Below are 12,844 nucleotides of genomic sequence, written 5' to 3'. Positions count from 1 at the left end.
TGACCTGGTGTCGACGATTTATGATGACCAGGCGCTAATGTCGAAGTCGAGGGGTTTCGATGGCCCGGTGTCGGACACAACATCAAAGACTTCTTTGGAGCCAGTGTAAGGAGCCCCATCAACGCCAAATGCGCTAAAGATGACGGCCTCGAGGGCGTTGTCAAGGCGGATTTTGGCGGTGTTTTCCAAGGTGTACCCGGTCTCAAGGAGCTCAGCACCTCATCATAAATCATGGCACGCAGCTGCAGAGCCCGATTTTTATGGGTCTGTTTGGAAAAGCAGAGGCAAATCTTGCACACCGCCACGTTATGTTCTTCTCCCAAGCACATCAGACAAAGATTGTGCAAGTCTTTTGAGGGGAGTTTGGTGTTGCAGCCCTCACACCTCTTAAAAGCCTTTTTCTCTTCCACCATTTCACGATAGAATATCAGATTCCGTTCCGGGGGTCTAAAGCCAAAACTTTCACCACAGCCAGTTCAAAACAATACCAATCAAAATCTGTTGGCCAGTCCAGGTCACACACAATCAAAGCACGTCAGCCAGTCCAGGTCAAATCCGAAAAATTCAAAATAATAATACAGCAATTTTGTCCAAATTAATAATACAGCAATTTTGTCTTACAGATTGAACTCACAAGGAACTTTCCGACAACGAACGGCAGACCGAGGTCCAAACACTGAGGCAGTTGGAAAAGAACTGAAGAACGCAATGTCCAGCTGCCCTTAAAAAGCACACTGCACGCATGGGGGCAGGGCCTGGACGCCTCGACAAGCTATGGCATGGCTACCATGTGGTCTCGGCACAGCGCAGAGCCCATTCTTATGGATCTCAAAGGATCTGTATATTCTTGGCAAAGACACAGCCATTTACCAAGCAAATTACTTGCCACTGTTAGTACTCAGTAAGCTTTTCTTCTAAGCCCATAGAGGATCCATTCTAACACACGTTGGATTATATCTACAACAGATGTGTATTTAAAAACCTTTTAAACCACTGGCAAGGTCATTGGTTAAGAATTATTAAACAGAAATAGTTCTAACACTGGACAGCTATGGCAGGCATCTAAAGCACTTCGTGTGTGCACCCAGATACTTACATGAATGCCAGGGCTTCCCTGATGTTCACTTCCAGCTGCAGCTCCTTGCAGTGTGTCAAATTGCTGCAGAGAGTCCCCTGATTTTCAGAAGTCGTTTTTTGGGCAGTGTTGTTGTACAAAGACCTTGAGCCCTAGAAGCACCAGCAGGTGTGCAGAAGCTCCCCTAGTGACACTCTGGATCCTGGTCCATACATGGGCTTTTTTTTTTTTTAAGGTAGTCTTGAAATGGGATTTTTAAATTCCTCACACTTTTGCATGCAAACTCTCTTCATGATTCACATGAAGAGATTAACAGAACAGAAATTAAACTCAATTGGAAGTAATCATATGAGAATGCTACTTACTTGAATTCTTCCTGCTTCTGCTTTTTGTAGTCTTGCCTGTATTTTGTGAAGGCATCAAATAAGTGATAGATAATTTCTGCACTAAAGACTCTAACTCCTAAACTGTCAGCCATTTCCTGGGCTTCTCGTTCAACTCGCACATCAAATGCCAGAATTACAGCATACCTAGAAAATTTTAAAAGGCTATGAAGTGCAACTGTGATATAGGAGAACCATGGAAAAATGCACACATTTTATGGTACAAAACAGTAACAGTAGCATAATTATAAAAAGGCACTCACTGAGGATCATGCTCCAACATAACTGATGCCTTCATAACATCTTTTTTATGGACAGGGCCTATATTAATTCCAGCGTACTGTCAGAAGAGAAGGAGGAAAACAGCCTATGACAAAACTCATTTGCAGCTACAGAAAATTATAATCTGGTACAGCTATTTATGAAAGCAAAGTTGAAAATCTGGTACTTACTGGTACTTCTGATGTTTTCAGAAATTCAAGTAATGCCTCCAAAGAACCCAGAGTAGATGCCTGGACATAAACACCTTTTTCTTCTAACTTTATGGCATTCAGTGTTTGCTTCAATTCATGTATTAATTCATCCTTTTAATACAAAAGAGTGTATTTTATAGATGCCTCATTTCTTAGTCTGCCAAGTTTCAGAATTCCTCTGGACATCAACAGTGGAATTTCAATGCCTCCAGTAGCACAATGGGACACTACATCCAGCACTTATAGTCAGCGGAATCTTAGAGAACACTAGATTCCATATCTGTGGCTCACACCACTGGAAGTTCAAGCCATGAAGGATGTTTGATATCTGTGGCAGTATCAAGAAAGACCACAGCAACAGTCCGGCTAACCCCACCCCATTCGCTGGAAAAGGCTTTAGACAAAAAGCACCACGAGTCAAAGCTCTTCCACCCTTGTAGCAGCCACTTTACTGCCAACAAGAAGCACGCTGTCCAACTGAGGAACTCCCAAGCAATGTACGTAAATTCAGGTAGCTTATTTCATTTTCACCATAAAAACTATAATTCTACAGCCTCTGAAAACAGAGAATTTTTTAAAAATACATTGTGCACAAAAATATCTTGATCTGTTTATTGCCACCTTCTCCATGAAAAGAAACTCATCCGAGTTTAATTTTACAATGAATCAGACTAAGCAGAGACACTCCAGGCTGAAGCTAGATATTATGGCACATATTTTGAAAAGCAACCTCTAGCACTCATCACCATGGTAACAAGGGACACTTTTTACAAAGCACTGTGGAGACAAACTACAACCCATCACTAAAAAACCAATATGGGAGTTATTTTAGAATAGTCACTATTCATATAAGGAAGACGCAGGCATCTTCCAACTAAGAACTATTTGTTTATTTTGTTTTTTAAACTATTTGAAGTAAAAAACTAAATGTTCAATCAAGAAATAATGTATATTCTGACAAAGGAGATCAGGGGGTTCTACAAGATTAAATGAATGCCAAGTATTTCTCTTGGAAAAATGTATTCCACTGCTGAAATTCCAGCAAACAACTCATAACTGATTTTTTCCAATTCACCACAGTGGCATCATTCACATTGGGATTTTCTGGCTGCTGCAATTCTATTGCCATTCTGATGGAGTTCATATATGCTTTACCTTAAGAACTGGAATTTCATCATCTTTGTAGGCTACAAGCAAGGGTAAACCAGCCAATGTTTTCTCCAAGTCCTTTCCAAGGATCTTTACTCCTTGGGCAGCAACAACTTCTTTATGTTTTTCATACTGGTTCTAAGGAGGGAAGAGGAGGGGAAATTGGTTCTGAGGAGGGAAAATTGTAATCCACCCTGAGATTTTATATAGGGCAGTATATTGATGAGACAGAAGATTACATTTAAAAGATTAAAGATTACAGTTATTTTTGAGATGTCATCAGTCTTTCCTGTTTTATCCTACCAGTTGCAGGCAGGAATCCTTTGCAAGTTATCTTTACAAGCCATGTCATACAAGACTAAAAATACAGTGTCTGAAGTGGACACAAGTCTTAGCAGTAGCAATAGCTATTTAGTCAGCCACCTCTTCTCCAAATGGTTCCATTTCTGACTCGGACAATGAAGATTAAGAGGTTCAAGCAGACTCCCACTGTGGGATCTAATGAACATGAACCACACCATGTTTTTACCTTCACTCGTAGTTCTTTCATGGGAGGAGGTAGCAGAAGACCTCTTATCTGTGTTACTATAGGACCTTCAACTCCAGGGACAATAATGGTATCTCCTTCTCTCAAGCGTCCATTAATTAGAATAACATCTATAGTAGTACCCATACCAGGGAGCGCTTTGACCTAAAAAGCAGAAGATAAACCATAATGCTTCATCTCCATCCAGCGTGCTAGCCAAAGAGAGTACAAAAGACATGATAGACACATACTTCTAATTACCTCCATAACTTGAGCTCTTAGCTCTTCACAGTGTGCCAGTCTCTTGTTTAACATGGTTTGTGTTAACTCAACAAGAAGAGCTATTAGACTTCCCATGCCATCTCCAGTGTGTGCAGAGGTAGGTACCAAAGAAACAAATGTGCGGGGATCCTTATTCTCATAATACAAGGCAGCATTCAGGCCCTAAAATTGCAAATAAAGTGTTACCAAAAATGGCCCCCCCAAAAAGGGTAGAAAAACTGCACACGCACCTAAATTACTCAATATTCAAATATATCACTTAATTAAAAATCTTGTATTTTAGTCTCAAATTTCAGAAGGTAGGCCACATTATATTAAGAAGCCTATTTGTATAATCACGGGTTAGTCACCATCCATATATAAAGTGCCTGGCTTCCCTCCCAAAATTCTTGCATGGTGCCACCTCACTTTCCCATTCAAACCCCGTCACCTGAACATGAGTTTTTCCACTTCTGGGGTGGGAGGGATACATTGAAAGTAGGCAAAGCCTAGTATAGAAAGCACTGTCTCCCTCAACAGTGTGTGATCACTCTGTTCGCAGAAAGAAGATTGAGATAAGAGGCCTGCTGGCGCTACAGGGATTTGGTAGTGCAAGTTTCCAAGTCACTGCTCCAGAGGATTCATCTAGACTAGGAGTTATGGCATGGGTACCAAAAACAATATGTGAAATGATTCTGAGAGGCATTGACACTGCTAGAAAGACTGACCACTATAATGCCCGAGGCCTGCCTCTGGCTGGCGTGTTGCACCTTGCTGTAGCAGGCAGCAGACATTCAGAAACGGTAGCAAAGGTGTCTCTAGCTGTACCAGCTGGCTGGCTGGCTGGCTCTGAAAAACATATGTGCTGGAGAGAGCCTGCCAGCACAGCCAGAGAGGCCTCTGCCAATCCTGGATGACTGACAGGAAAGCAAGCATATGCCAGGCAAAGGCAAGCAGCACATAGTAGCAGTCAGTCTTAATTGCACTCTCTCTCCGGCAACTTACTTCTGTGCTCTGTCTGCTCCAAAAATGTAGGAAACAAAGCACAAATGTTTGCTGAAGGGTAGAAACACAGAGCAGCTTAATGGTGGCTGGAGAACAGCGCTGAATGCTGCCAGGAAGAACAAAGGTGGAAATCAACACGGGGCTTTCAGCCTGGTGGCGAGTCCAGAGACTAGCCAGTGATGGGGGGGATGGGCAGCACCATGGCAGGGCCACCAACCACTGCAAGTGGCAACCCTTCTTGAGCCTCTCCTGAAGACTTGGTACACTGCTTCTGAAAGGTTGCCAACCCTGACCTAGGGGAACACCTGCATTTGCATTCAGTTCCTTTTTCTTCTGAACTGAAATCACTGGGCTACCAACCACCAAATCAGAACAATGGATTGGGGATCCAGACTTGCTAGGCTGACTATACTAGTTTTAAGTACAACTAATGCTTGACTAACAAGCAGAAGGGTTCTATATCAGGTAGCAGCGATACAGGAAGATGATAAAAGGCATCTTCTCATATTGCGCGGGAGGAGGCAATGGTAAATCCCTCCTGTATTCTACCAAAGACAGCCACAGGGCTCTGTAGACGCCAAGAATCAAAATCGACTTGACAGCACACTTTACTTTAATGTGGGAAAGCTGCTGTAGTGCTTAGTTGCTCTCGACAAATCGACTGTGGTATATTCTAGGAACACAGGAAACTGCCTTATACTGAGTCAGGCCATTGGTCCATCTAGCTCAGTATTGTCTACACAGACTGGCAATGGCTTCTCCAAGGTTGCAGGTAGGAGTCTCAGCCCTATCTTGTAGATGCCAGGGAGGGAACCTGGAACCTTCTGCATGCAAGTATGCAGGTGCTCTTCCCAGAGCAGCTCTTCCCTAAGGGAAGTATCTTACAGTGCTCACACATGTAGTCTCCCATTCAAATGCAAACCAGAGCAGAACCTGCTTAGCAAAGGGGACAATTCATGCTCACTACCACAAGACCAGCTCTCCTCTCATTCTCTCTGTTGGGTTTTACACAAGATTCTTCTTGTGATTTGACTGCCTGAGAGTCTTCAGATCACTTAAGCAGAAAAGAGAGATTCCTGAGCATATCCCCAGAGACAAGTCTGACACCAATCCCTTCTCAAAATGGGCTTGCCACAAGCTAACCCTTGTGCTTGACTGTGAGAACTTCAGTGCTTCCCTTGCTTCCTGTAGATCCACACAAAGTCACAGTCTTGGGTGCTGAGCCTGCATTCCACTGCCTGTTCTCATTAGGCAGAACCTAACAAGGAACCCCAGCGTCCCCCACTTTCCATGGGTGGGAGCTACTCCTTGGAATGACACATGAGTTAGCAAACTAAGGAAAGGTAAAAACAGGTTGCTTACCTGTAACTGATCTGGGAGTGATTCATTGACACCCATAAGCAAGGGTTCTGCACCTGCACAGGGCCTCACGGGTAGAATGCTATAGCTCCTCATGGCGCCTACATTCTGCCTCACGTGCTCGGCGCATCCAATATACAAGGAGCCTTGGCCACCATTTTGTCAGTTCCCAAGCAACCACTGAAGCAGATGATCATCCACAGCATCTCTTGTGAGTATATTTTGTTGTCATTTTTTAAACTATTCATATACATATACCTTTGAACTACTGCAGCAGGAGAAATGGGAGGGTTTTATGGATGTCAATGTATCACTTTCAGAGCATTAGTTACAGGTAAGCAACCTGTTTACCTTGATTGTGATCCACTGGCCATCCCTAAGTATGGGTGTTTAGCTAGCTCTCCTAAGTGGAGGGTGCAGTAGTAACACCCTTTTCAACATGCTCCTCCCAAAGCTTGCCTCCGCTGCAGAGTGAAGATCAATGGCATAGTGCTTAATAAAAGGCATCTCCGATGACCAAATTGCTGCTTTGCAGATATCATGAAATTTAATACCAGTTAAATGAGCTGCAGATGCAGCATAGGCACAAGTAGAGTGTGCCCTGATTGTTTCTGGAGGCTCCACTTTCTGCTGTCTATAACTCATTAGGAACAGTTCTGCTATCCAATGCGAGAGGCATGGTCATAGATTTCCCCTTATGGGAGATGAATAGCCGCTTAGTCAAACAGAAAGACTTAGTATGGCTTATAATATAGCAGCGACCTATGCATGCATTGATCCCTCCAGAGGAGTGGTTGGATCTCTGAAGAAAGTTGGAAGTACAATGTCTTGGTTTAAATGAAAGTCTGATACAATTTTCGGTAGGAATGTATGGTCCATGCACATTAGTACTTCGTGAGGGTACAACCTGGTAAATGGCACATCTACACATAAAGCTGTCAGTTCACTCACCCGGAGGGCTGTGGTGATGGCTAAGGAATAGAGTTTTAAGAGTAGCTAATTTAAATAAGGCTGTAGCCATAGGCTCCTGTTAGAGAGAATAGGACCAAGGATAAGCTCCACTGAGCTAGAGGTTCTAACAGGTGGGTATAAATTGGTCAAGCCCTTGAGGAACCCCTTACTATCAGGGTGTGAAAACACTGATCTACCATCCCATCCTGGATACACGGCTGATATCGCTGCCATATGTGCCTTGATGGACACATTTGCCAAACCCTCAGATTTCAGGGAGAACGTCTCTGATGGAGGCCTGTTCAGCCTTAAATCCAGCCAACTTTGTGTATGCACTAAAAACATTTCCATTTGCATGGAGTAGTTTAGTCTTGTGGCTGGCTTCCGCTTATTTAGTAAGATGTCATCCAAAAGCCTATTCGCCAAGGTGCGAGTCTCAGTGTACTGAGATCTGGGTGAAATACTTCTGTATTTCAGAAGATCTGGGTGCTGGGGAAGTCTCCAGTGCCTGTGGTTTGACTGTCTGAATAGTAACTGAAACCAAGACTGGAGAGGCCACCATGGGATTATCAAGATGCAAGACACTTGACTGACAAGTAACTTCGCTACCACACGTCCTATTATAGATTGAGGGGTGGACATATATAGAAGGCCAGAGTTCCAGTCCAACTGGAATGCATCTCTCAATGATTCTGGATCATGACCTGCTCTGGTGCAGAAATTCTTCCATTTTGCATTCTGAGAGGCAACAAAATTGTAGGAGTGGACCAGGCATTTGATTCATGTATTTCAGGTTGATTTCCTACTCATGTCATTGCTGATGTAATGAAAGATCTGCTTAGATCATCTGCAAGTACATTGTCTGTGCCCTTTGTGTGTATAGCCACTGGGTGAATCTGGTTGTGAATACACCAATGCCAAAGTTGCAGGCGGAGGACAAACAGAGACCTGGACACAGTTCCCCCTTGCCTGTTTATGTAAGTGATGGCTGTTGTATTGTCTAACTGTAGCTAGACTACATGGCCCTGAAGGAGAGGTAGAAATGCTCTCAGTGCCAGGAACAGAAGCTCTAACAAGTTGATATGCAGGAATCTTAGAAGGCAAGACCACAGTCCCTGTACTTGACGTTTCCCACAATGACCTCCCCATCCAGTCAGAGAAGCATCTGTGGTGACCCAGATCAATGGGACTGGAGTCTGAAATGGGACTCCCTCTTGAAGATTGGCAGGTTTTGCCCACTAGTCTAGAAAGTTTAGTACCAGAGTAGGGATGTTGAGGTTAATGGCCTGACTGTCCACGTTCAGATGGAAGACTGACAGGAAACAGTTTTAATTTGCACATTTTAGTCAAGCATAAACATGCAGTTGCATTGCAGGAAGTCATGAAGCCTGAAAGCCATTGAATGTGGCATGCTCTTTGAACTGGATGAACTTGGAACGTTGGACCAACTCTTTTATAAGGTGGAAACGTTCTAGATGTAAGTATGCTCTTTTTGTTTCTGTGTTCAATACTGCCCCAGTGTAATTTGAGGTCTGTACCAGTTCCAGAAGAGATTTCTTCCAACTGAGTAAAATCACCAGTTCGTGTTGGAGATTTAGAACATAGGATTTTGAGAACGCAACATCTGCCTCTTAAGCTGCCAGGAGCCAATTGTCTAGGTATGGAAAGACTGCAATCCCCTGTGTTCGCACATGTGCTATGATGCTCATGCATTTTGTGAAGACTCTCAGCACTGTCAATAACCCGAATGGCAACACTTTGTACTGGTACACAGTGTTGCCCACAGTAAACTTCAGATACTTTCAATGATCTTCTCAGATGCCTATGTGAAAGTAAGCATCCTTGAGATCCAACGCTGCAAGCCACTGTTTTTGGAATAGAGATAGAACTATGTCTTGCAAGGTTATCATATGGAACTTTTTCACAGAGACATATTGGTTAAGTTGCCGCAAGTCCATGATGGGATGAATGCCACCTCCCTGCTTGGGGATCTGAAAGTAACGTGGGGGGGGGAGCTGCCCCGACGACGCACAGGAGTAATTGCTCCTTTCTCCAGTAAATCCTTCACCTTTTCCATCAATGAGGGTGCTGCATAAGTGTATTTGACACCCATGAAAATGGGCAGAATCTTGAACTCTATTGCAAAACCCACAGAAAAAATCTGGAGAACCCAACAGTCTGATGTTATGTGGTACCATGCTTGTGCATGACTTGCCAGTTTAATGGCTCTAGCAATTGAAGATGGTATCATTGGTGCCATTGAGATGGAACTGGCAGAAGGATGTTGGTTCAGAAGTGGACTGGTCGAATAATCAAAGATGCTACTTTGATGCCTCAGGCTGTTTGTTACGCAAGCCTTGGTTATTCTTGCTGTTGTGACCATAGCTGCATTTCTGGAAATGCTGGTAGGGTTTATGGAAATCTGTGTCTTCCCATTGTTTGTATGAAGAACATTGCTTCTCATAGGATTTGTACTTGGATGTGGAGTATTTCAACAATGAAAAGGTTGTGAGTTATTTCATTGTAAATTTTGATTTATTTTCCGTTTTTCCATCATGTTGTCAGTTTCATCACTGAAGAGGCCTTTCCCACTGAATAGTAAACTTTCCTATTTTCTCCTTCATGTCCAATTGCAAGCTTGAAGAATGGAGCCAGGCATGTCTGCGGATGGATATTGCAGTGGTCATGGTTCTGGACTCCATTTCCATTAGAAGCTTAGCACTGTTTAACTGCTGCCGTGTAATGACTATAGACTTCACCATAGTTAAGTGCTTTATAAAAATTCCTCTGGAGATAGACGATCATATGGTGACCCTCAGGGTTCCATACTGTCTCCTATGTTTAACTCCTACATGAAATCACTGGGAGAGATCATCAGGAGATCTGGTGTGGGATGTTATCAATATGCTGCTGACACCCAAATCTATTTCTCCATGTCAACATCATCAGGAGAAGGCATAACCTCCCTAAATGCCTCCCTGGAGGCAGTAATGGACTGGATGAGGGATAACAAACTGAGATTGAAACCAGATAAGACAGAGGTACATATTGTGCAAGGTCGGAACTCAGCAGACGATTTTGATCTGCCAGTTCTGGACGGGGTCACGCTCCCTAGGAAGGAACAGGTATGCAGTCTGGGAGTGCTTCTGGATCCGAACAGGTACACAGTCTGGGGGTGCTTCTGGATCCAAATCTCTCCCTGGTATCCCAGGTTGAGACAGTGGCCAGAGGTGCTTTTTATCAGCTTTGGCTGATACACCAGCTGTGTCCGTTTCTTGAGATGAATGATGTCAAAACAGTGGTACATCTGCTGGTAACCTCTAGGCTGGATTACTGCAATGCACTCTATGTGGGGCTGCCTTTATACATAGTCCGGAAACTGCAGTTGGTTCAGAACGCATCAGCCAGGTTAGTCTCTGGGTTATCTAGGAGAGACCATATTACTCCTGTGTTGAAGGAATTGCACTAGCTGCCAATACGTTTCTGGGCAAAATACAAGGTGCTGGTCATTACCTATAAAGCCCTAAACAGCTTAGGCCCTGGGAATTTAAGAGAACATCTTCTTCACCAGGAGCCCCACCACCTGCTAAAATGATCTAGAGAGGTTCGCCTGCGGCTGCTGCCAACTCATCTGGTAGCTACTCAGGAACGAGCCTTCTCCATTTCAGCTCCTGGACTTTGGAATGCGTTCCCTGTTGAAATGAAACCCTCCCTATCTCTGGCAACTTTTAAAAAGGCACTGAAGACACATTTATTCACCCAGGCCTTTAATTAGATTTATAGTTTTAAATAATTTTAATACTGAGTTTTAAATGTTTTTAATCTTTCAAATGATTTTAATTGTAAACCACCCAGAGACGCAAGTTTTGGGCGGTAGAGAAATATTTTAAATTAATAAATAGATCATCTATTACTGTTCAAGACCAGCATAAGACAGAACAATAAGGCATGAATCATTATAAAATTATAAAATGGTAAAATCATATTGCTTTAGAATTACTCTAAAATTGTGAAGAATACTATAAAACTATTACCCCTTAAAATAGATACAAGACCAAAGGCAAAACTGTAAAAACACTGATTGTAGTCATAATAGTAAACATCTTTGTTTAAAAGGATAAAACATAAAATATATAAAATATGTATAAAGTGAAGTGGCTAAAATAAGATATAAAGTAGGATAGCTAACTGGATGAGTTATAGTGGATGGAAATGAGAAGTGTGTCGAAGATGGGGCTAGCAGTGGCCTAGCTTGTTGCGACTTCCAGAGATAGAACTCTTGGTAGTCGTAGGGTAGCCCTGGCAATGACATGCCCAAGCACTCTCTCTGAAGACCCCAAGTCTTCAGTGCGCAAAACCACAAGAATGCCACTGACTAATGCTAGGTAAAAGCTGCCAACAAATGTGAGGCTGTCAATGAGAAGCTAGCTGGTGGGTGGAAGAGACTGAGTGACTGTCATAGTTGTACGCACAGGTGATATGGACTATGTCTTAGGGACACTAACTGGCACCTCCTCAACATCTGGAACTTCATCGTGATAAGAAGCCTTTAAGTGTTGAAGCTGAAGGGGTGCTCTCGGAGTCCAGAAAGATGCTAGGGCTGTGGAAGGATCCAGACTACCTTCTAGACCCTGGATATTATCTTCGATATAAAAAACAGGCAATGGTAGAGTTGGCTCTTAGCGTTGTGTGTCAACTTGCTCCAACGTCGACAGCACCAGTGTATTCAATTGAGATGTAGAGTCACGATGTTGAGCCGTTACTGGCTTCGATGTCAAGGGTGACTGAATCGGAGACAGAGCAGGTGAGATGGATGTTGGGCATCAACTCTGTAGCTGAAGTTGGCACTGGGAAAGGCGCAGGCATTGGTGTCAGCATCAAAAGTGGGAATGCACGTCAAAGAAGTTGTCTATGTTGTGCAATGATCTGGTGAGCGTCTATTCGCAGCTTCTCTCGCTGGAGTCCCAAAGGTGATAGTGTCTGGTCAGTACTCAGCTTGGAACTCGAGTCTTGGTCTTTAAGTTTCTTTGAAACTGGAGCCAAAGACTCCTCAACTGAATAGGACTGTTTTCTCTTTTTGTGTTTATGACAATGTGGAGAAGACGAATTCCTTTGAGACAAAGGCTGTTTAAAAGCCACGTATTTAGCCAATGGGGTAGTGGACACTGAAGGTTTAGACTGCACATCCACTGCAGCCGTCGGTGTCGATGTCAACCTTGAAGGTCAAACCCAGTCAAGGTGTCAGTGACCGTAATGCCTCATCATACAGCACTGCGGTCAATCTAAATATCCAATTTTTTCTAGTCTGGTGTGAAAATGACAAACATGTTTTACAAGTCAAGGTCCTGTGCTTCTCGCCCAAATTAAGCAGGAATCGTGGTGGTCGCTCGAGGACAACTTCCCACCACAATCTGCACACCGTCTGAAAGTCTTTCATTTCATTAACAATTAAATAATGAAAACATTCCAAGTCAAAACCAGAAAAATACAATAACACACTTTCTATTTTTAAAAAAATACAAAAACTCCCCCCCCCCAAGGGAATCAAGTCCAAACTGAGGAGCAGTCAAAACAATGAGGTCTTCACACTTAAGCAGTCAGAAAGGAGCTGGCAAAATGGTGCCCAAGTCTCCTTATATATTGGATGCACCAAATGAATGAT

General features: G+C 43.3%; 1 protein-coding gene across 2 annotated transcripts in view; it reads right to left on the bottom strand.

Moving 5' to 3' along the window:
• The window catches only part of EIF5B (eukaryotic translation initiation factor 5B), a 78,450-nt gene that overhangs the window by 20,330 nt on the left and 45,276 nt on the right, over positions 1-12,844 (bottom strand). Inside the window, exons 16-21 of one of the 2 annotated variants that reach the window (XM_053306214.1) lie at positions 3,868-4,050; positions 3,610-3,771; positions 3,087-3,218; positions 1,911-2,042; positions 1,722-1,798; positions 1,441-1,605 (exon numbers count right to left, since the gene is read on the bottom strand). In XM_053306214.1, coding sequence (XP_053162189.1) covers positions 1,441-1,605; positions 1,722-1,798; positions 1,911-2,042; positions 3,087-3,218; positions 3,610-3,771; positions 3,868-4,050 — 851 coding nt within the window. The remainder of the gene's footprint in view (positions 1-1,440; positions 1,606-1,721; positions 1,799-1,910; positions 2,043-3,086; positions 3,219-3,609; positions 3,772-3,867; positions 4,051-12,844) is intronic. The other variant, XM_053306215.1, reaches the window with a different exon arrangement.

The sequence above is a fragment of the Hemicordylus capensis genome, chromosome 3 (genome assembly GCF_027244095.1).
Source record: "Hemicordylus capensis ecotype Gifberg chromosome 3, rHemCap1.1.pri, whole genome shotgun sequence".
Taxonomy (NCBI): Eukaryota; Metazoa; Chordata; class Lepidosauria; order Squamata; family Cordylidae; genus Hemicordylus; species Hemicordylus capensis.
This window is presented reverse-complemented; position numbering and strand designations above follow the sequence as displayed.